Source organism: Talpa europaea (assembly GCF_964194135.1).
Source record: "Talpa europaea genome assembly, chromosome: 12".
Classification (NCBI taxonomy): domain Eukaryota; kingdom Metazoa; phylum Chordata; class Mammalia; order Eulipotyphla; family Talpidae; genus Talpa; species Talpa europaea.
Genome location: NC_140079.1, coordinates 4777624 through 4802473, shown reverse-complemented (window position 1 = coordinate 4802473; position 24850 = coordinate 4777624). Strand labels below are relative to the sequence as shown.

At 42.6% G+C, this 24850-nt stretch overlaps 2 protein-coding genes across 2 annotated transcripts; both read left to right on the top strand.

The window, feature by feature from the left end:
* Positions 1-227: 227 nt before the first annotated feature.
* LOC311182551 (olfactory receptor 7A10-like) lies at positions 228-998 on the top strand (the record flags this gene model as incomplete). Its single annotated transcript, XM_084251421.1, has 1 exon — positions 228-998. The coding sequence occupies one exon, from the start codon at positions 228-230 to the stop codon at positions 996-998; it is 771 nt and encodes a 256-aa protein (XP_084107547.1).
* Positions 999-15801: 14803 nt separating this feature from the next.
* LOC311180655 (olfactory receptor 7C1-like) lies at positions 15802-16638 on the top strand (the record flags this gene model as incomplete). The annotated part of the gene is made up of 1 exon (XM_084248569.1): positions 15802-16638. The coding sequence occupies one exon, from the start codon at positions 15802-15804 to the stop codon at positions 16636-16638; it is 837 nt and encodes a 278-aa protein (XP_084104695.1).
* Between the last annotated feature and the right edge of the window lie 8212 nt (positions 16639-24850).

The following is a 24850-nucleotide window of genomic DNA, read 5'->3' as shown; positions in this document are numbered from 1 at the left end:
CTCTAAGAAATGAAATTGATTAACTAATGTATTTAAATGAAATCACACCATTTAAACTCCATTCTTGATGGCTCTGCTGTGGTGAAGTTTCCATCACTCTGTCTCCATCCCCCAGGCTCACCAGCGACCTGGCGCCAGGAAACCAAACCCACCCCACAGTGTTCACCCTCCTGGGGCTCTCAGAAGAGGCCTCGCTGCAGCCCCTCCTCTTCTGGGCATTCTTGGCCATGTACTTGGTCACGGTCACTGGGAATCTCCTCATCATCCTGGCCATCGTCACGGACCCCCACCTGCACACCCCCATGTACTTCTTCCTTTCCAACTTGTCCTTTGCCGACATCTGCTTCACCTCCACCACCGTCCCCAAGATGCTGCTGAACATCCAGACGCAGAACAAAGCCATAACCTACGCGGGCTGTCTCAGCCAGGTGTTTTTCTCCTTGCACTTTGGAGGAGTGGACAACTTCCTCCTGACAGCCATGGCCTACGACCGGTTTGTGGCCATCTGCCATCCCCTGCACTACATGGTCATCATGAACCCCCAGTTCTGTAGCCTCCTGCTTCTTGCATGCTGGGTGTTAAGTCTTCTGCATGCTCTGTTACACAGCTTAATGGTTTTGCGACTGTCCTTTTGCTCACAGCTGCAAATCCCTCACTTCTTCTGTGAACTGGACCAGGTGGTCCAGCTTGCCTGTTCTGACACCTTCCTCAATGAGCTGGTGATATATTTAGCAGCGGGGGTTGTGGGGATGATTCCTCTCAGTGGCATCCTTTACTCTTACTCTAAGATTGTGTCCTCTGTTTTGAAAATCTCCTCAGCGAGCGGCAGGTACAAAGCCTTCTCCACCTGCGGGTCTCACCTCTCCGTGGTCTCCCTGTTCTACGGGACGGCCCTCGGCGTGTACCTCAGCTCCACCACTACCCACGACTCCAGGGACAGTGCAACAGCCTCGGTGATGTACACGGTGGTCACCCCCATGCTGAACCCCTTCATCTAAAGTCTCAGAAACAAGGACATAAAGCAGGCCCTGGTGAGTCTCTTTAGCTGCAGAGCAACCCCAACGTGACGGGGGCCGCTTCCTCAGATTGTCTGGTCGGGAGCAGCAGGGCTCACAGTCCATTAACTGAGTCATGATCCTGTCCTCAGGTAGTCATAACCTGTCATTTGTCTTTTGTGCAGTTTGATATTAGTTTTTTATACATTATATTTATGTTTTCTGTATTTCCTTAATTTTTTTTTTACTGTTCTGTGTACTGGGTTCAGTGTTACCAAAAACATCGTGAGAGCAAATTTTCCTTTAGTAAAATGTTTAAAAGAGGAAATTGGGTACCTAAAAAATAATAGAAAGAAATGGAGGAAAAAATGTACAACTGCATCATGTACAAACAAGCAACTTAAAATTATCTGCAGAAAACTCTTGTCATATCAAACTATCCATGAGCGTCCATGGCAAATCCTCAGCTGTCCCTACTTCTGTAACTTCCTTCCTTCCTTTCAGTGCTTCGTTGTTGACCCATCATACTCCTGTTCATGTCATTTTGCTCAGGGTTTGTGTTTCTTTTTTTTTTTTTTATTGTGGAAGAACCCTTTTTGGCTTTAAGGTCAGGCAGGCACCTGACAGTGATAAACTCCATTCGCTTCTTTGGGAAGCTTTTTTTTTTTTATTCACTTTCATAATTGAATAATTCTGCAGGATAGAATATTCTTGGCTGGAAGTCCTTGTGTTTAGATTATGAGCACTTCACTTCTCTCCTGTCCTCGAGAGTGACTGGGGAAAAATCTGAGGAAATCCTACTTTCGATGCCTTTGCAAATTCTCTTATTTTCAGGCCTTTTTAAAATTCTTCTTCTTATTCCTGATTTTGTATAATTCAACAGTGAGGTGTTATGGTGTAGTTCATCTTCACTTTGAAATTTGGGTGTTATCACTACATCCTGCACATTCATGCTTATTTAATTCTTTAGGTCTGGAAAAATCTCATCTGTGATTATTTTGAAAAGCATCCCTCCTCTCTTGCCTCTTCATCTTCTGGGTCATCCACTATTCTTACGTGTCCACTCTTCTCTGAGTCTGACATTCTTTGTAGCATTTCCTTATTTGTCCTATGTCTGTCTTATTTCTCGCTGTTTTCCTAATTGGCTGATTTCTACACTTGGACCCCATATTTCTGAGGTGATTTGTGTTCTCTTAATATTGTCCAGTTCTTTGGTGAAGACTCGCTGGTGCTTTGATCTACTTTCCAAGGTCTCGCAGCTGCCCGTCTGCCCTGAGTCACCTCCCATCACTCACGGGTGTATTTAATGTTGTTGCTCCACGTTGCTGGGACTCCTCTGCTTCTCTCTCCTGTATTTATGAGCCAGAACTTCTGTTCTGCTACTTTTTCTTCCTTCTGTGCTTGATGTTCCTTGATTTCTAAGTATTTATGTCACCTGAATTCCAGTTTAAGAGCTGGGGTGCTGGGGGTCAGTTTGATTGTTTCTCTTCTAGTTTACCTTGGGGTTAGGTAGGTACTGGGGAGTCTGGGACTTAAATGTTGTCTCAGTTTGTTGAGAAGTGAACTCTGTCACCTCCACCTCCTCCCTCTCTCTCACAGCAAGGTCCAATTTGTCTTTAGTTGTCCTCCCCTCCCTCCCCACCTCTGTCGGGTACTTCCTGCCACTGATTGAGTTTCCTGGTGACTGGAGCAGGGTCTAGTCCAAAGGGTTCAAACTGTGGAGTCAGCTGACCCTGATATGTAGGAGGCACCTATGTGGGCTTGTGCCCACTGCACACATGTGGAAACAGGCAATGACCACCACAGGCACCAGCCCTGCTGTCCACTGAGGGACCCGGGTTGCAAATGCTGCAAGTCTGCTTGATACGTTGCAAAGAAGTGCTGTGTTCTCTGTCCCACCTGTCCTTTGCTCTGCTCTGGGATCCATTATGAAGCCATCTGGGCTCTGCCTGAAAACCCTGATCTCTTAATTCTGGAAGAGGGTGGAGATTTCCTTTCCTGTGCTGTCACTGAGCTCACAGGGTCCCAGGGCAGAAGAGGAAACACTTATACAGTGTTGATGGAATGTAAACTTGTGCATCAGTTATGGAAAGCTGTATGGAAATTCCTCAAACATTGAAGAATATAAGTTTCCTATGACACAAATGTCTTACTTCTGAGTATTTAGCTGCTAATTACACATAAAAAGCACTAATTCCAAGAGGTGTTTTCCATCCATGTTCACTGCAATAGCCAAGAGGTAGAAAAAATGCAAGTCTCCACTGATCAAAAAATGTCCAAAAAGATGTGGTATATGTAGATAGCGGAATACTATTTATATTTGGAAGAACAAAAGGATAAGAACAGAATGATCCTTCCTGAAACAAGCCAAACAGAGAAAGTCAAATACCATGTGATTTCACTCATATGTAATAAAGAAAACAAATTAGCAGATCATGTCAATAAAACAAAATATTCTTTTGGACTATATAAGAACAATTAGTGGCTAACAGAAAGATGGGAGAAGGAAGGTGGTTCAATCAGATGAGGACAATGGTATAATGAAAGATAAATTTAAACTTTTAGTAGTGAATTTAATGTGGCATATACATACGTTGACTAATAATCATGCATACCTGAAATTTATATAACGTTATAATGTAAGGTTACTTCAGTGTAATAAATGGAAAGGTAAAATCACAGGAAATGGAAAGAATTTCATGGGAATGTCTCCTTTAATAAATGGCTTTGTATTAAAATTAACCTACCTTTCAAGGGAGAAAAACACATGTAAATTGGATTATAAATGAAAGAGGAGAAATCACAACAGACTTAGTAGAAATCAACAGAATAATCAGAGATTACTATGAACACTTATACGCAAACAAACTCAACAACCTAGAAGAGATGGACAAATTCCCAGAATGATATAATCATCCAAAGCTAAACAAAGAAGAAATAGAACAACTAAACAGAACAATTACAAGCAGCCAAACTGAGGCAGTATGAAAGCACTCCCCAAAAACAAAAGTCCAGTCCCAGACGGCTTCACAAATGAATTCTAACAAACGTTCAGCAGTAAATTATTGTCTATACTACACAAACTCTTTCAAAAATTTGAAAAAGAAGGAATACTACCAAATACGTACCACAAAGCCAAATTACACTAATACTAAAACCAAACAGAGACAGCACAAAAAAAAAAAAGAAAATTACAGGCCAATCTCCCTAATGAATACTGATGCAAAAATCCTCAACAAAATCCTTGCCAACAGAATCCAACAATGCATTAAAGGGATAGTACACCACAATCAAGTGGGATTCATCCCAAGTGCACAGGGATGGTTTAACATACGAAAATCGATCAGTGTAATCCAACACCTCAACAAAAAGGAAAATAAGAACCATATGATCATATCAATGGATGCTGAGAAAGCATTCGACAAAGTCCAACATCCATTTATGATGACGGCCCTTGAAAATTCTCAGGATAGAAGGAACATACTTTAAGATGATAAAAGCCATAGACGACAAACCCACTGCCAATATTATTCTCAATGGCGAAAAGCTGAAGGCCTTTCCTTTAGGATCAGGAATAAGACAAGGACGTCCTCTCTCACCACAGCTCTTCCATATAATACTGGAGGTCTAGCCAGGGCAATAAGACAAGAGAAAGATATACAAGGAATCCAGATAGGGAAAGAAGAAGTAAAACTATCATTATTTGAAGACTATATGATAATATATATATAGAGAACCCTAAAAACTCCGCAGAAAAACTACTCAAAATACTCAACCAGTTCAGTAAAGTAGTAGGATACAAAATCAACACGCAAAAATCAGTAGCCTTCCTATACACAATCAGTCTGAAGAAGAAATCAAGAAAACCATGACTTTTATAACTGAAACAAAAAAAAAATCAAATACTTGGGAATAAACCTAACAAAAGAGGTGAAAGTCCTATAGAAAGAAAATTATAAAACACTGTTAAAAGAAATTGAAGAAGACACAAAGAAATGGAAAGACAGGGCCTCCCTGGTGGCACAGGCAGTTGAGCGCAGCGCTGTGAAGCTATCTGCAGCCTCTGCAATGCTGGTCCGATCCCTGCTGGCCTTGGAGCATCCATATGGTGAGCAGACCTGTCCTGTCTCGCCCGCTGCTCCCCTTAGCAGTGCTTTTCTCCGTCTGCCTGTTCTGCTCCCTGCTGTGGCGCTAGGGAATTCTCACACGCTCCCGTGCATCTGGCCTGTACCCAGCACTTGTATAAATAAAAACAAATCTTTAAAAAAAAAAAAAAAGAAATGGAAAGAAATGCTCATGGATTGGGAGAATTAACATTATTAAAATGGCCATCCTCCCAAAAGCAATATACAGATTCAATGCTATTCCAATAAAAATCTCAATGACATTCTTCAAAGAAATAGAACAAATACTGATGAAATTCATATGGAACCACAAAAAAAAAAACACAAATAACCAAAGTCTTAATGATGAAAACAAAGGAGAAAGGAGGTATCACGCTTCTAAACTTGAAGCTATACTACAAAGCCATAATAATTAAAACAGTTTGGTACTGGAACAAAAGCAAACACAAAGACCAATGGAACCAAATAGAGAGCCCAGAAATAAAGCCACAATTATATGAACAACTAATCTTTGACAAAGGAGCAAAGAATATGCAATGGAACACAGACAGTTTGGTCAATAAATGCTGTTGGGAAAACTGCACCTCCACATGCAAAAGAAAATGTAGCTAGACCACTACCTCTCACCGTGCACAAAAATCAGCTCAAAATGGATAAAAGAACTGGACATAAAACCTGAAACCATAAAATATATAGAAGGAAATATAGGGAAAACACTACAAGACATACATCTCAGAAACATCTTTAAAGACTCATCACTCAAAGCAGTGATAGTGAAGGAAAAGATAAACAACTAGGATTACATCAAACTGAAAAGCTTCTGTACAGCCAAGGAGACATTAACCAAAACAGAGAGACACCCCACTGATTGGGAAAAAATCTTTGCACTCCATGCAACTGATAAGGGACTGATCACAAATATATACAAAGAACTCACACCGCTCAACAAAAACAAAATAAACAATCCAGTCAAGAAATGGACAGAAGAACTTAAAGGCATTTCTCCAAAGAGGATATGCAAATGGCCAACTGGCATATGAAAAAATGTTCAACATCTCTTATCATCAGGGAAATCAAAATCAAAACCACACTGAGATACCACCTTACACCAGTGAGAATAGCACAGATCAAAAACACATGCAACAACAAATGTTGGCGAGGGTGTGGAGAAAAAGGAACTCTCCTGCACTGCTGGTGGGAGTGCAAACTGGTCCAACCACTGTGGAGAGCTGTGTGGAGGCTCCTCAATCTACTAAAAATGGAGCTACCATATGACAGGCAATTCCACTCCTAGGGATCTACCCAAAGGACACAAAAACATTGATTCAAAAAACCACCTGCACCCCTATGTTTATAGCAGCACTATTTACAATAGCTAAGCTTTGGAAATGACCCAAATGCCCAAAAATAGATGACTGGATCAAGCAGATGTGGTACATATACACCATGGAATATTATTCAGCAATCAAAGAAGATAAATTCATGCCATTCACAGCAATGTGGATGGAGCTAGAAGGAATGATGCTCAGTGAAATAAGCCAGAAGAAAAAAGAAAAGTATGCGATGGTTTCACTTATTACAGGAATATAGGGGACCCAAATAAGACATCAGTGTGTAAAAAATAATAACATTACGAAACACAACAAAGCAAAAACAGACAATTATAAATCAGAAACATGCGGCAGGGGAGGAGGAGAGAGAGGAGTGAGAGGGAGGGAGGGAGGAGCACAGGGGACTGTGGTGATGGTGCACGGGTGTCTTAGGGAAGGAAATTCTATGGGGACTACACCTGAGGGGATCGGGGAGAAGCAAATACTGTTTAAAAATAAAAAAATGTATTGTAAAAAAATGAAATAAAATTCCTATATAAGACATTAAAAAAAAAGATTGAGTCCATTTTATTTTATTTATTTTTTAAAGATTTATTTTTATTTATTTATACAAGCACTGGGTACAGTCAGAAGCGCAGGAGGGTGAGATAATTCACCAGAGCCAGAGCAGGGAGCAGAGCAGGCAGAAGGACCAATGTACACTGCTGAGGGGAGCAGCAGGCGGCAGGAGAGGTCTGCGCGCCATGTGGGACCCTCCTTGGGTGGCCGGGGAACAGCCGGGGATTGAACCAGTGCTGAAGAGGCTGCGGGCAGCTTCGCAACCCAGCGTTCAACCGCTGCACCACTGGGGAGGCCCTCTGAGTCCATTTTAAGTATTCTAGAGAATGCTGATTTTTTTTCCCAGTGGACAGGCAACCTGGCTATGGTTTGGTAACATAAATGGTGCTGGGAAAACTGGACCTACACATGTAAAAAAAAAAAATGTACCTAGACCTCTACCTCTCACTGCGCACAAAAATCAACTCAAAATGGATAAAAGAACTGGACATAAGATCTGACACCATAAAATATATAGAAGAAATACAGGGAAAATACAAAAGACATACATCTCATTAAACCCGCCCTTCACATCCTTTGTTAAGTTTACTAACTAGCTATTAGCTGGTTTTCTGTCCAAATTTTATTTAAAAAATTAAAAATATTACCTTAAAATTAACTAATGTTTCAAAGTGAATAATGAAGATATTTTGCATTATAAAATGAAATGTTAAATTACTGAATTATAGGACTCATAAAAAATTAGGCACACATACTGCATGGGTCCCTTTATACATAATACACAAAACATGACACAAGCTTCAACTGCTTTCTTATATTATTTTTATAAAAGATGCCCCTGAATCTGTTTTCTTGTGTCCATTAGTGTGGGAAGAATAAACCAATATTCAACTGGGTGTTTTGAAAATTAAATGCTTAGAAATAGTTTTTATTATTTTAGGATGAGTTTCATTTATGTCCAATTTTGAGTTAGAAGAAGAAAAATTAGGGACCTCCCTGGTGGCACAAGGGGTTAAGACGCAACCTATGAAGCTGTCTGCAGCCACTGCAGCATGCGTCTGATCCCTGGCCGGCCAGGGAGCAACCCACATGGTGCAGCAGATCTCTCCTGGCAAGCCCTCTGCTCCTCTCTGCAGCGTACTTCGGCAATCGGTCTGTTCTGTTCCCCACTCTGCCTCTGGTGAATCCTCTCACCCGCTACACTACTGGCCTGTACCAAACTCTTGTATGCATAAATAAATAAATATTTTTTTTAAATGAGAAGATGAAAAATTAAGGAATAGATCTCATTTACAATCACACCAAAATAAATAAAAGTTAAATATCTAGCTAATAAACTTAACGAAGGATATGAAGGGCCTGTATCATGAAAATTATAAGACTCGGTTAAAATAAATAGAGTAAGACACAAAGAAATAGTAAGTTCTTTCTTGCTCATGGATTGGAAAAATCAGTGAGGTCACAATCAACATCCTACACAAAGCATTATCTAGAAAATGAAAAAAAAAGACTTTGTGGTAAGTCCCAAAACCATAACATGCATAGAAGAAAACTCTGCAACATAAATTTCAGATGTGTTCGTGGAATCATCTCCAGCAGCAAGGGAAACAAAGGAGAACATAAATAATTGGGACTTTATCACCCAAATGCTCTGTACAGTCCAAGAAAAGAGCGCTACAGCAACAAGACACCTGCTGAAGGGGAGGGTGTATCTGAACAGCATAATCTGAAAAATAAAGACATAGGAAGAACCTGGGCTGTTGAGGTCCTTCCTCTCCTGTTCCACAACAGCAGAGACAGGCGGGTCCAGTTCACTGTGAGGTGCACAGCTGGTTGGGAGACATCTGTACGGAGAGAGAGGCTGTCAGGCCAAGCCCAGTGTGCCACTGGATTGTCTGATGTCACATCGAGTTATTTCCCAGAACGTGCCTAACTGGCAAGGAGACCTGCTGGGGTGTGAAAACATCCCTATTGTGTTGTGTGGCAACAAAGTGGACACTGAGGACAAGTAAGTTACGGTAAGTCTATTGTCTTCCAAGGAGATTTTCAGTACTGAGGCGAGTTGTCACAGGTCACCACAAGCCCTTCCTCTGGATGCTAGAAGAGCAACAGGCGACCCTCACTTGGAGGTAGTTGTGGCGCCTGCTCCAGCCTCCCCGGGGCTGTCACGGGCCCTGCTTTGGCAGTGAACTCTGGTCAACACTCAGAGGTTGCTCAGTCAACTGCTGCTCGGATGACGTGGTGACCTGTGAGGATGGGTCGCCCGGTGTCAGGAGTGGACTGTTGTGGGCAGCACCTCACGCTGGAAGCAGTGAAGCGTGTCAGCAGCTCCCTGTGCTGCTAAGCAGGACACGTGCTTAGTCTCGGGGGTCAGAGGAGGCGCACGGGCTTCAGAGTGAGGGCGGCAGTGACCAAAATCTTTACTCTTTGGCCCTGCACATTTAGCTGGTTAGGAACACAGGCGTTTCCTTCTGGAGTGTCAAACATAAGGCTGCTGCAGTCACATCACAGTAAAAAAAAAAAAAAAGAAATTCCTATTTGCTTTTGCAAAAGTGCCATGAAAAGAAGGAGTGTGGAGTCTAAGGTATTATATAGAGGGCTCAGTTCGCTGCTTTATGAGAGGGAAATAGCACTACTGGACATATGTTGGGGGGTCTGTGCCCCCAACACATTTGTGCCTTGATGATCCAGGCACCGAGTCAAGTTGGGTTCCTCAGCACAGATTTTTGAAAAAAATTTTTATTTTACTATTTTTTACATCATTTTTCTTTTTTTGCACAATGTTTGCATTTTTATCTTGATTATAGTCCCCATGCAATTCCCAGCACATTTTGAAAACTTGAACACGGAATTAGAACAGGTGCTGGGTGGTTACAACATGAAGGACGGAGAGTAACAAAACTGGATGCACTTGACATCTATTCTAGTCTCTCGGGATCAGAGAATCATTAACAAACTTTCCTTTTGCCGAATCCAGTGTCCACAGGGAAATCATGAGCTCAGAGCTTGGAGCAGGAGAGTGAGGTGTGGCTAATGAGACCGCGTGGAGGGCGGTAAATACCCTGTCTCCCTCGGTCCCTCAGACTGTCCAACCCGGGACCGGAGAGGACATGATTCCTGTCTGTGGAGCCCGACCTCTGCCCAGGGACCAGCCCTTGGCACCCTCCTGAGATCCTGTCTGTGACACAGCCCAGATCCATCCTCAAGCGTCCAGGAGGGACTCAGACGGCTACATGGAGAAGCCCCCCTCACAGCCCCCACCCAGGTGAGTCTCAGAGCCCAGCAGGCACTTGGGAAAGATCCAGGGAAAATGCAAACTGAGAAGTTCTGCCTCAGGTCACAGAGATCAAACCAGGCCCAGGGAGAAGAGGTTCCCTTGTTCTCTTGCTTGACTGACTCACCAATTTATAATTAATTTACTTAATTTGTGACTAAGAACTATCCATTGCACTCAACAATACAGAGATGGTGCTGACAGTGAAGAGACAGGAAGGAAAATCTGTTCGGTTAACACTGAAGGGGAAGTGGGAGGCTTAATGTGGTTCCAGCAAAGTTAGGGCAGAGCCAAGAAGGTTTGGAGTTGAGGCAGCAGGAAATAAAGTGTTAAATATGAAGGGGATGACAGGAGTGGACGGGGTGATGAGCAGGGCATCTGTGTTGGAGAGATCCAGAGTAATGGAGGCAGATGACCTCACAGGGCAGCTGAGGAGAGGAACAGTGTGTAGTGTCCCTCACAGCAGGTGCTCACAGAAGTCATCCTTTTTCTTTAATGTCTGTTGGGGGAGACTAAAGAGTTTAACTTTGCAACCACTCTGGTACTGGCAAATCCCATAGCTTTGCTTGTTAGAATTTTGCTTTTTTCAATTACAAATTGTGCTCATTCTTAAAGTTTATTTACTTACAGCCTGAGCTTTTATTGGTTTTCTTTCAAATACTGAAATAGAATGGGAGCTTTTCACAATGAATACTTGGCAGTTAATTCTCCCATATATGTAGAGATTGTTGTACAAAATGTTTGAAAGTTTCCAATTTGTGTTTGGGCCTCAGTCGATCCTTTGTGTCCCATGATGTGTGTTAAACACAGGCTGTTCTTGCAGTCTTAGTAGTACTAAGCTCTCATACACATTGTGTTCATGTCACATCTGTGTTTCCTCATTACTGTGTCTCTTCACATGTGTGATGTGATCTGTTGTATTTTTATTGATATTTAGTTGACATGCAACAGTGTGAAAGTTGGAGACAAACATGTTGATTGGATATAGTAATCTACTCTAATATGCTGTCCACTGCAGCACTAGCTGACACCTCCTCAATACACAAATTAATATTTATTTTTGTCACAAAACATTTCAGAAATAATCTCTTCACAACTGGGAAGGTTGCAGGAAAGCACTGCTGACTGTCACATGCAGTGGATTTGTAGAACCTTGTTCATTCAGCAGCTTCCAATGTGTGTCCTGAAACAACTTTTTACAAAGTCCCATCCCGGTCCCTGTCACCAATTCAAGTCTGTTTCAGGAGCGCACCCAGAAGTGATAGCAGTATCTGTAGTTCCTCGACCTCTATCACGTAGCAGAATGTTCTTAGGTGCCTGTGGGGTGGCAAAAGCACAGTTGCCTTCTTTCTCTTGACTGGATATCATGTGATATTTAACTATATAGAATGTGTATTATAACAACACCATATCCTGTGTGTGTATTACTCATTACATGTTTTACATAATCCATGTATATTCATTTGGACAGTAAGAGCAATCATGTACACATATAATACAGCACCTCTATTTTTTATATCAACATATGTACACATTATGTCCTTTATTTGTCCATGATGGACTTATAGGTTATTTCTATGTTTTGCTCACTAAGCAAGGGGGTGCAGATAGCTTTTCAATGTCCTGTGTTTATTTCCTTTGTACATGTATGAACAGATCATGGGGGCGTCTAACTTTGCTATTTTGAGCACCTCTGTTCTCTTACCCACTGTGACTGAAGCGGTGTATGAGCCCATCAACAGCACCCCAGGGTTCTCTGTATCCCACTCCTACTGCTGACCTTTGGTCATCTCCCTGGGAGCTCTGTCAGCAGCTGTGGGGTGACAGCTCCTGGTTCGGATTTGCATTTCCCTGGTGAGTGATTCCGAGCACCCCTTCATGTGCTTGCTGACCATCTAGATGTCTCCTCTGGAAAATACATATTTAGGTGCTCTCTGGTATTTGCATAGGCAATGACTTCCTTGTGACATGGAAAAGCAGGAAGCCACACGTGGTGCTACATAAACTGAAAAGCTTCTGCATACAAGAGAGTCAAAGGGACACTGGGCAGCCAATTTATTCATAAATACAGCCTCTACCTTCCCATCTCCTGGATCACATTCTTCTGTATTCAAAGGACAATCTCGATCTATTCCTCAAGCATATGGAATCCATTGTTGCTTCTCTAGGGAGAAATGAGAGCTTTGGATCTCCAGTTTCCACTGCTTTGGAAAGAGTGTGATTTCCTCTTTTCATTTTCAAGTCTTTGCCAATTTACTTTTTAGAGAACCTGTGGATGTGATTAAATTCTTGTTATAACTATTCCTCCAAAGTCTTAGATTCTGCTCCATTGTGCTTCATGCATTTTGTTGATCCCGTTATATTTAACCAGGCTTTATTTTTCCCACTATTCCATTTATTGTATGGATTACAATTCCTTGACATAGTTTCTATATGATGAAGTCACAAAAGTGAGCAAACTAGCTGCAGTCCCTGCTCATGTGGATGTTACATGATGACAGAGAGGGTTGAGCACAAGAATAGCGCATGTTGGATATGATGGTCTCAGGAATAAACAACACGGAGGAAAGGGACAGACTGTTGGGGCACGAGCAGGATTTTATGGAATATTGTCTGGGGAGGCCACTGCTTGTTGGACAAGGAGCAAAACAAGGACCAGTTTATGTGCGTCAAAGAGAGATCAAAACATAAACCCAAGGAAAGCAAATGAAGTGATTCCACAAAAATGAAAAACCAGAGGAGGGACAATCTCACTCACTCTGCATCATGTCACAGCGTGTGGTCACATAAGTGGGAACAGGTAGAAAACCAACACTCAGATCAGGAGCCCACTGTCAACCCCACTACAGGCGAGTGGAGTGACAGCGGGTCCGTCGGCCTGGGGGCCCTGGTGTCCAAGGAACTGTTCTCCACCCGGCCTGGCTCTTCAGTTGGGGCCTCCTCACATGGTCTCTCCCTCATTAGCAAGAACTGACCTTTCAAATACTTCTCTCCTGTATGCGATGATGCCAGATTCTTCTTACTGTGGCCTAAAGTAGGACCTGCCTTTACTCTGTGATGAACCTTACCTACCCACTCGCACAAAGAAATGACACACACACGTACACGCGTACACACAACTGATGGAACAGAACAGTCAATCAATGTCCATGGTGTGTTCAGCAATGCACTGGACATTTTCCTAAGGGCTTTACTTGTTCTATTCTAAATCACTCATGTAAACTCAGATCTGACCCCCTAATGGAGGTGAGTCTCAGGATTCAAAATTCCTCTTACGCGTTCTCCACAACTAGTTTAGCATTTTCCTGTCTGTCTTTCTCAACTTGTCATTATTTTTGTGAGACCATATTCTTCACAGAGCTCATGCAATATGCATTTATTTTCCTACTATTCCCAAATAAAGTAAGTCAGGGTGGGGTGTCACAGTATAGTGAATACATTAATTTCACACTTAAATATCATGCATAGATTCTTGGAAACTACAAGTTTAAGTGAAATGATATACTGCAAAGCAAACTATTGTTAGTTCATCAAAATGAACATGAATTAAATTTCCTATGGCAGACTTCTGGTCACAGATACATCACCAAACTTTTAAATAAAGACCCTGATGCTTCTAAAATTAAACACTATTTTTATTCATCATCTTTTCATTTATCTGCCAATCAGCTTTTTCCAGTCAGGGATACAAAGTAACTAAATTTACAGAGTAAGAGAGGCTGGGAAACTGACCTTTGACAGCTGATTACAGAACTGAACCACCAAAGGGGGAGGTGGGGAGGGGGGAAGGGGAAGAACAAGGCAGGAAGGAAGCACAAGGGTCTGGGGTGGTGGAATATGGGTGAGCGGGGGTGGGTGCACTATGGTGCCACTATCTGGTGGGGGCTCCCCAATACTACCTCAGTTACAAATGAATACATGAATCAATAAATATGGACACAGGAAAAGGTTCTTTGATCTTAGGTATCTAGTGTCTCAAAATGCAGAGGAAATAACTTTCTTTACAACAATTCTGGATAGGTGGCTCTTTGCAAAGTAAAACGCTTCCTATTTTCCTTGTCCTTAGAGATTTGATTCCAATTCTCAGCTCTGCCTCAACGCACAAGTCAAAATGCCCTAAGTGTGGATCAGAAAGTGTGTGAGTGGAGGAAATAAGGGAAATAAGCCTTATTACAGGTAAGGGAAACACAGATTGCACACCTCTCCCAAGTTGAAGCTGTCTCCCATAATCAAACATTCAGAATTCAGAAGAAATATGAGGGAAAGAAATTATAGTCTATGGCGGGATTAAATGAGGGATCATTTATGCATGTAACACAAAATGCTCACACTAGGCACAGCACACGTAACACAATCTACACACTAGAGGATCAGCAAATGTACAATGTTATGAGCAGGAACTTCACACGGCAGCAGGATGTCGGGGCCTCCTGCCCTCTCTCTCAACTCACCCCCAACCTAAAGCACCCACTCCGGTCACATCCCTACTTCGTGGATCTGTAACTGTGCCAAAAACACTCCTATGTTGCATCTTTTTCTGGCTATTTTCCCAAACCCAAATGTTCTTCTCATGCGTATATTGTTGCCACGTGATGTCTCCTTCATAGATAAATCCTGCTGCCTTCAGATATTTTTGTTCAAAGTCTGTTCATTGGAAGTGATTATACAAGATTCCTCTTGATTCTAACTCTTCATCCCACTACATTATTTTACCTAACAATAGTAATCACCATATGAAATATTATTTTCCCGAGACCACACACATACTTAGAAGAAAACTTCCTTGGGACTTGGATTTTTCCTTTTTAAAAAAAAATATTTATTAATTGCGCATGCACCGAAGAACAAGGAAGCAGGCCAAAGATGCAGTGGGTGAGGCACTCACCAGAGACAGAGTGGGGGGCAGGACAGGGCAGATCTACTGAAATGCACTGCTGAGGGGGAGCAGTGGGGAGAAAGGAGAGGTCTGCTGCACCATGTGGGTCACTCCCTGGCCGGGGATCATATTCAGGCAGTCCCAGTGGTAGCCCTGAGACTTAGCCCCTGTGCCACCAGAGACACCCGAGGGCTAGGATTTTTCAAAGTCAGTCTCACTGTTTTTTATCCATGATTCCAACAATATTTGTATAATGCAATTGGTCAAATGTATTTAAAAGAAATTATTAGGACATTTTCAAAGAAAATTTTGACTTGGCTATGTGTTTACATTAGATGTAAGAATGGCTAATTATTTTCAGCATCAGGAGAAGGTGAGTCACTTAACAGCCTTGAAAATTTCGGGTAACAGGTAATAGCTCTAAGAAATGATTAACTGCATGTATTTAAAAATAAAATCACCCCATTTAACCTCATTCCTTGATTGCTCTGCTGTGGTAAAGTTTCCATCACTTCTGTCTCCATCCCCCAGGCTCACCAGCGACCTGGCGCCAGGGAACCAAACCCACCCCACAGCGTTCACCCTCCTGGGGCTCTCAGAAGAGGCCTCGCTGCAGCCCCTCCTCTTCTGGGCATTCTTGGCCATGTACTTGGTCACGGTCACTGGGAATTTCCTCATCATGCTGGCCATCGTCACGGACCCCCACCTGCACACCCCCATGTACTTCTTCCTCGCCAAGTTGTCCTTTGCCGACATCGGCTTCACCTCCACCACCGTCCCCAAGATGCTGCTCAACATCCAGACACAGAACAAAGCCATCACCTATGCGGGCTGCCTCAGCCAGGTGTTTTTCTTCTTACTCTTTGGAGGAGTGGACAACTTGCTCTTGACAGCCATGGCCTACGACCGGTTTGTGGCCATTTGCCATCCCCTGCACTACACGGTCATCATGAACCCCCAGTTCTGTGGCCTCCTGCTTCTTGCATCCTGGGTGTTAAGTCTTCTGAATTCTCTATTACACAGCTTAATGGTTTTGCGACTGTCCTTTTGCTCACAGCTGCAAATCCCTCACTTCTTCTGTGAACTGGACCAGGTGGTCCAGCTTGCCTGTTCTGACACCTTCCTCAATGAGCTGGTGATATATGTAGCAGCGGGGGTTGTGGTGATGATTCCTCTCAGTGGCATCCTTTTCTCCTACTCTAAGATTGTGTCCTCTGTTTTGAAAATCTCAGTGAGCGGCAGGTACAAAGCCTTCTCCACTTGTGGGTCTCACCTCTCCGTGGTCTCCTTGTTCTATGGGACGTCGCTCGGCGTGTACCTCAGCTCTGCTGCTACCCACGACTCCAGGGACAGTGCAGTTGCCTCGGTGATGTACACGGTGGTCACCCCCATGCTGAACCCCTTCATCTACAGTCTCAGAAACAAGGACATAAAGCAGGCCCTGGGGAGGCTCTTCAGCTGCAGAGCAACCCCAACATGACGGGGGCCGCTTCCTCAGATTGTCTGGTCGGGAGCAGCAGGCCTGACAGACCATGGACTAAGTCATGATCCTTTCCTCTGTCAGTCAGAGATGATCAGTGCTTTGTCTTATGTACACAGTTTAACGTCAGTTTTTTTTATATATTATAAATATTTTTTCTGCATTTCCTAAAGTATTTTTTAAAAATATTTATTTGTTTATTTATAGAAGCACTGGGTACAATCAGAAGCGTGGAGGGCAAGAAAATTCACCAGAGACAGAGCGGGGAACAGAACGGGCAGACTGATTGAAATACCCTGCTGAGGGGAGCAGCAGGGGTCTGCGCACCATGTGGGACCCTCGCTGGCAGCCGGGGATCCAACCGGCGCTGCAGAGGCTGCGGGTAGCTTTGCAGCCCTGTACTCAACCGCTGTGCCACCATGGGAGGCCCGTTCTAAATTATTTTGAACTGGTATGAACATTGGGAAGTGTTAAAAAACAATCTGTGTGCCTTTTTCTTTAGTGAAATGTTGAAAACAGGAAATTGGGTACTTACAAAATAATAGAAAGATGGAGGAAAATAGATACAACTCGATCAGGAAAAAATAAGCAATTTATGGATTATCTGCAGAAAAATCTTGTGATATCACAGTACCCATGTGTGTCCAGGGCTAATATTCACTGTCCCTACTGCTCTCCTTTACTTCCTTCCTTTTGATGCTTTATTGTTGACTCATAATATTCCTGTTCATGTCATTTTGCTCAGGGTTTGTGTTTCATTTTTTCTTTCTAGTACATGAACTCCTGTCAGTTGTTATGGTGAGGCAGGCAGACCTGATGGTGACAAACTCATTGGCTTCTCTGTCTAGGAAGCCTTTATTCACATTCAAATTGAATAATTTTGCAGCAAAAAGTGCTCTGTGCCTGAAGTCTTTGTGTTTAGGATTATGAGCACTTCCTTCTGTTAGGGAGCCCTGTATGGAATTAGCTTTAGGACATCCTTTTCCCCCTAACACTTCCTCTCCTTTCCAGGAGGGTGACTGGGGAAAATCAGAGGAAAGCCTAACTTGGACGCCTTTGCAAATCCTCTTCCATTCAGGCCTCCTGTACACCTTCTCTTTTTTTCTGATATTTTATGATTTAACAGTGGGGTGTCATGGCGTAGGTCATTTTCACTTTGAAAGTTGAGTGTTCAACTCAAGTTGAAAGTTGAGTTCCTGGACATTTGTGCTTATTTCACTCTCGGTTTGGAAAATTCTCAGCTGTGGTTTTTTGAAAAGCGTCACTCCGCTCTTCTCTGTTTACCTTCTGGATTATCCACGTCTGTGGAGTCTGACATTTTTGTAGCGTTTCCTTATTTTCCTGTGTCTGAGTCTCATTTCTCTCTGTTTTCCTAATTGGGTCATGTATATACTGGGATCCTCCATTTCTGAAGTTATTTTATTGGCCCGTTTAATTCTATTGAACACACTTCCTATATTTGTGTTCATTCACATTCAGACAGTCTTTCGTGCTCTCTTAATCTTGTCCATCTCTTTGGTGAAGACTCTCTGGTTCTTTTATCTTCTTTCAAAGGTCCTGCAGATGCCTCTCTGCATTTGAGTTATTTTCCCATAACTCAGGGGTGTATTTACTGTTGTTGCTCCACGTCACTGACAACTCCTCGGCTTCTCTCTCCTGTATTAATGAACCAGAACTTCTGTTCTGCTACTTTTTTTTTCCTCTTGTGCTCAGGTGTTCCTTGATCTAAGTAATTATGTCACCTCTTTTCCAGGTTTGTAGCTGGGGTGCTGTTGGTGAGATTGTTCCTCTTCTAGTTTTCCTTGGTTTCTGGTGGAGGCGGTGGGGAGTCTGGGTCTTAAGTATAGTCTCAGTTTTTTGAGAAGTGTGAACTCTGTCACCTCCACCTACTCCCCTCTCTCTCACAGTAAGCTCCAATTGGTCTTCAGTTGTCCTCACCTCCCACCCCACCTCTGTCTGGTACTTCCTGCCACGGATTGAGTCTCCTGTTGATTGGAGTAGGGTCTAGTCCATAGGGTTCAAGCTGTGGAATCAACAGGCACTGGTATGTTGGAGGCACCTACGTGGGCAGTGACCACATGCAATGACCACCACAGCCAGCAGGTCTGCTGTCCACTGAGGGACCCGGGTTGCAAATGCTACAAGTCTGCTTGATACGTTGCAAAGAAATGCTGTGTTCTCTGTCCCACCCATCCTTTTCTCTGCTCTGGGATCCATTATGAAGCCATCTGGGCTCTGCCTGAAAACTCTGATTTCTTAACTCTGGTAGAGGGCAGAGATTTCCTTTCCTGTGTTGGTCACTGAGCTCACAGGGTCCCAGGGCAGAAACGGAAACACTTATATAGTGTTGATGGAATGTCAACTTGTGCATCTATTATGGAAAGCTGTAAAGAAATACCTCAAACATTGAAGAATATAAGTTTCCTATGATGCAAATGCATTACTTCTGAGTATTTAGCTGCTACCTACACATAAAAATCACTAATTCCAAGAGGTGTTTTCCATCCCTGTTCACTGCAATAGCCAAGAGGTAGGAAAAATCCAAGTCTCCACTGATCAACAAATGTCCAAAAAGATTCAGTATATGTAGACAGCGGAATACTATTTATATTTGGAAGAACAAAAGGATAACAACGGAATGATCCTTTCTGAAACAAGCCAAACAGAGAAAGTCAAATACCATGTGATTTCACTCATGTGTAATAAAGAAAATAAATAAACCGATCATGTCAATAAAACAAAATATGCTTTTGACTAGATAAGAGCAATTAGTGGGTAACACAAAGATGGGAGAAGGGAGGTGGTTCAATCAGAAATGAGGATAATGGTATAATGAAAGATAAATGTAAACTTTTAGTAGTGAACTTAATGTCGCATACACATATGTTGATTAATAATCATGCATACCTGAAATTTATATAACGTTATAATGCAAGGTTACTTAGTGCAATAAGTAGAAAGGTAAACTCACAGGAAATGGAAAGAATTTCATGGGAGTACCTCCTTTAATAAATAGCTTTGTATTAAAATTAACATGTTTCACGGGAGAAAACACATAGAAATTGGATTATAAATAAAAGAGGAGAAATCACAACAGACTCAGTAGAAATCAAGAGACTAATCAGAGATTACTATGAACACTTACATACAAACAAACTCAACAACCTAGAAGAGATGGACAAATTCCCAAAATGATATAATCATCCAAAGCTGAACAAAGAAGAAATAGAACAACTAAACAGACCAATTACAAGTAGCCAAATTGAGGCAGTAATGAAAGCACTCCCCAAAAACAAAAGCCTGGGCCCAGACAGCTTCACAAATGAATTCTACCAAATGTTCAGCAGTGAATTAGTGCCTATCCTACACACACTCTTTCAAAAAATTGAGAAAGAAGGAATACTACCAAATACATTCTATGAAGCCAAATTACACTAATACCAAAACCCAACAAAGACAGCCCCCAAAAAAGAAAATTACAGGCCAATCTCCTTAATGAACACTGATGCAAAAATCCTCAACAAAATCCTTACCAGCAGAATCCAACAATGAATTAAAGGGATAGTACACCATGTTCAAGTGGGATTCAACCCAGGGGCACAAGGATAGTTCAACATACGAAAATCGATCAGTGTAATCCAACACATCAACAAAAAGGAAAATAAGAACCATATGATCATATTAACAGATGCTGAGAAAGTATTCCACAAAGTCCAACATCCATTTATGATGATGGCCCTTGAAATTCTCGGGATTTAGAAGGAACATACCTTAACATGATAAAAGCCATATACGACAAACCCACTGCCAATATTATTCTCAATGGCGAAAAGCTGAAGGCCTTTCCTTTAAAATCAGGAACAAGACAAGGATGTCCTCTCTCACCCTTGCTCTTCAATATAATACTGGAGGTCTAGCCAGGGCAATAAGACAAGAGAAAGACATACAAGGAATCCAGATAGGGAAAGAACAAGTAAAACTATCACTATTTGCAGATGATATGATAATATACATAGAGAACCCTAAAAACTCCGCAGAAAAACTACTCAAAATAATCAACCAGTTCAGTAAAGTAGCAGGATACAAAATCAACATGCAAAAATCAGTAGCCTTCCTATACACAGTCAGTCTGAAGAAGAAATCAGAAAACCATCTCTTTTATAATTGCAACAACAAAAAATCAAATACTTGGGAATAAACTTAACAAGAGGTGAAAGAGCTTTACAGAGGAAATTAGAAAACACTGTTAAAAGAAATTGAAGTAGACACAAAGAAATGGAAAGAAATCCCCTGCTCATGGATTAGAAGAATCAACATTATTAAAATGGTCATCCTCCCTAAAGAAATATACAGATTGAATGCTATTCCAATAAAAATCTCAATGACATTCTTCAAAGAAATAAAGCAAATACTGGGCCTCCGACTGGTGGCACAGGCGGTTGAGTGCCGTGCTGTGAAATTTTCCACAGCCTCTGCAGCACCAGTTCGATCCTGGCCAGCCAGCGAGGGTCCCACATGGTGCGGCAGATCTCTCCTGTCTCGCCTTCTGCTCCCCTCAGCAGTGTATTTCATCAGTTTGCCTGTTCTGATCCCTGCTCTGTCTCTGGTGAATCCTCTTACCCTTCCGGGCATCTGGCCTGTACCCGAGTTCTTGTATAAAAATAAAAAAAAAAAATCTTTAAAAAAAAAAAGAAATAGAACAAATACTGGTGAAATTCATATGGAACCACAAAAAACAGAATAGCCAAAGCCCTACTGATGAAAGCAAAGGAGAAAGGTGGCATCGCACTTCCAAACTGCAAGCTATACTACAAAGCCATAATAATTGAAAAAGTTTGGTACCGGAACCAAAACAGACACACAGACCAATGAACCGAATAGAGAGCCCAGAAATAAAGCCCCAATTATATGAACAACTAATCTTTGACAAAGGAGTAAAGGATATGCAATGGAACACAGTCTGTTCAATAAATGGTGCTGGGAAAACTGCACTTGCACATGCAAAAAAATGTAACTAGACCACTACCTCTCACCCTGCACAAAAATCAACTCAAAATGGATAAAAGAACTGGACACAACACCTGAAACTATAATATATGTAGAAGAAAATATAGGTAAAACACTACAAGACATACGTCTCAGAAACATCTTTAAACACTCATCACCCAAAGCAGTGATAGTGAAGGCAAAGATAAACACCTGGGATTACATCAAACTGAAAAGCTTCTCTACAGCCAAAGAGACATTAACCAAAACAGAGAGACACCCCACTGATCTAGGGATCTACCCAAAGGACACAAAAACATTGATTCAAAAGACCACTTGAACCCCTATGTTTATTGTAGCACTATTTACAATAGGTGAAACCTGGAAACAACATAAATGCCCAAAAATAGATGACAGCATCAAGAAGATGTGGTACATATACACAATGGAATAATATTCAGCAATCAAAAAAAGATAAGCTCAGGCCATTTGCAGCAATGTGGATGGAGCTAGAAGGAATTTTGCTCAGTGAAATAAACCAGAAGGAAAAAGAAAAATATCGGATGGTTTCCCTTATAGCAGGAATATAGGGGAACCAAATAAGACATCAGTGTAAAAAAATAATAACAGTACAATACGCATTAAAAAAAAGATTGAGTGTATTTTAAGTAAAACAAACATTACCAATTTTCATAAGGAACCACAAAAGACCCCTCAGAGCAAACCAAATCTGACAATAAAAGGAAAAAAAAGTTATAATTACAATAGCAGACTTCAAACTATAATTTAAAGCTATAATGATTAAAATAACACTGGATAATTATAATGGTACGGGATGATGACACAGAGACCAATGGATAGAATCAAGACCCCAGAAACCATCAGACACATAGGAACAGTTAATCTACAATACGGGAGCCAAGAACATAGACTGGAGCAAGGAGCCTCTTCAGTAAATGGGATTGGGAAGACTGGACACGCATGCAAAAGGAGGAAGCTAGATGACTCTCTCTCAAAACACCCAAAAATCAATTGAAAATAAAACAAAAAGACTTTGTGGTAAGACCGAAAACCATAACACACACAGAAGAGAACTCTGCAATATAAGTTTCAGATGTGTTCGTGGAATCATCCCCGGCAGCAAGGGAAACAAAGGAGAACATAAATAATTGGGCCTATAGCAACCCGAATGCTCTGTACAGTCCAAGAAAATGGCACTACAGCATCAAGACACCTGCTGAAGGGGAGGGTGTATCTGAACAGCATAATTCTGAAAAATAAAGACATAGGAAGAACCTGGGCTGTTGAAGTCCTTCCTCTCCTGTTCCACAACAACAGAGACAGACGGGTCCAGTTCACTGTGAGGTGCACAGCTGGTCGGGAGACATCTGTACGGAGAGAGAGGCTGTCAGGCCAAGCCCCGTGTGCCACTGGATTGTCTGATGTCACATCCAGTTATTTCCCAGAATGTGTCTCACTGGCAAGGAGACCTGCTGGGGTGTGAAAACATCCCTATTGTGTTGTGAGGCAACAAAGTGGACACTGAGGACAAGAAAGTTAAGGAAACTCTATAGTCTTCCAAAGAAAATTTTCAGTACTGAGAGGAGTCCATCAAAAGTAACTACAAGTCCTTCCTCTGGCTGCTACAAGAGCAATGGGCGACCCTCACTAGGAGTTCGTTGTGGGGCCTGCTCCTGCCTCCCCGGGGCTCTCTCGGACCCTGCTTTGGCAGTGAAGTCTGGGCACGATTCAGAGGTTGCTCAGTCAACTGCTGCTCGGATGACATGGTGACCTGTGAGGATGGGGACGCCCGGTGTCAGGAGTGGGCTGTTGTGGGCAGCATTTCACGCTGGCAGCAGTGAAGCGTGTTAGCAGCTCCCTGTGCTCTAAGCAGGACACGTGCTTAGTCTCGGGGGTCAGAGGAGGCGCACGGGCTTCAGAGTGAGAGCGGCAGCTACCAAAATCTTCACTCTTGGGCCCTGCACATTTGGCTGGTGAGGAACACAGGCGTTTCCTTCTGGAGTTTCAAACATAAGGCTGCTGCAGTCACATCAGGGTAAAAGCAAAGAAGAAATTCCTATTTGCTTTTGCAAAAGTGCCATGACAACAAGGAGTGTGGTGGCTAAAGTTTTAGATAGAGGGCTCGGTTCTCAGCTTGACGAGAGAGGAACAGCACTACCGGACAAATGATGGGAGTCTGTGCCCCCAACATATTTGTGCCTTGATGATCCAGGGCACCGAGTCAAGTTGGGATCCTCAGCACAGATTTTTAATTTTTTTATTTTCTCTATTTTTTTACATCATTTTTCCTTTCTTGCGCAATGTTTGCATTTTCATCTTGATTACAGTCCCCATGCAATTCCCAGCACATTTTGAAAACCTGAACACAGAATTAGAACAGGTGCTGCGTGGTTACAACATGAAGGCCGGGGAGTAACAAAACTGGATGCACTTGACATCTAATCTAGTCTCTCAGGATCAGAGAATCATTAAGAAACTTTCCTTTTGCCCAATCCAGTGTCCACAGGGAACTCATGAGCTCAGAGCTTGGGGCAGGAGAGTGAGGTGTGTCTAATGAGACCACGTGGAGGGCGGTAAATACCCTGTCTCCCTCGGTCCCTCAGACTGTCCAACCCGGGACCGGAGAGGACATGATTCCTGTCTGTGGAGCCCGACCTCTGCCCAGGGACCAGCCCTTGGCGCCCTCCTGAGATCCTGTCTGTGACACAGACCAGATCCATCCTCAAGCGTCCAGGAGGGACTCAGACGGCTACATGGAGAAGCCCCCCTCACAGCATCCACCCAAGTGAGTCTCAGAGCCCAGCAGGCACTTGGGACAGATCCAGGGAAAATGCAAACTGAGAAGTTCTGCCTCAGGTCACAGAGATCAAACCAGGCCCAGGGACAAGAGGTTCCCTTGTTCTCTTGCTTGACTGGCTCGTCAATTTATAATTAATTTACTTAATTTGTGACTCAAAACTGTCCACTGCTCTCAACAATACAGAGATGGTGCTGACAGTGAAGAGACAGGAAGGAAAATCTGTTAGGATGAGACTGAAGGGGGAGTGGGAGGCTTAACGTAGTTCCAGCAAAGTTAGGACAGATCCAGGAAGGTCTGGGGTTGAGGCAGCAGGAAATAAAGTATGAAATGGGAAGGGGAAGCATGGTGGTGGATGGAGTGTGTGAAGGTGATGTGTGTCAGAGAGCTCTAGACTAATGAAGGCAG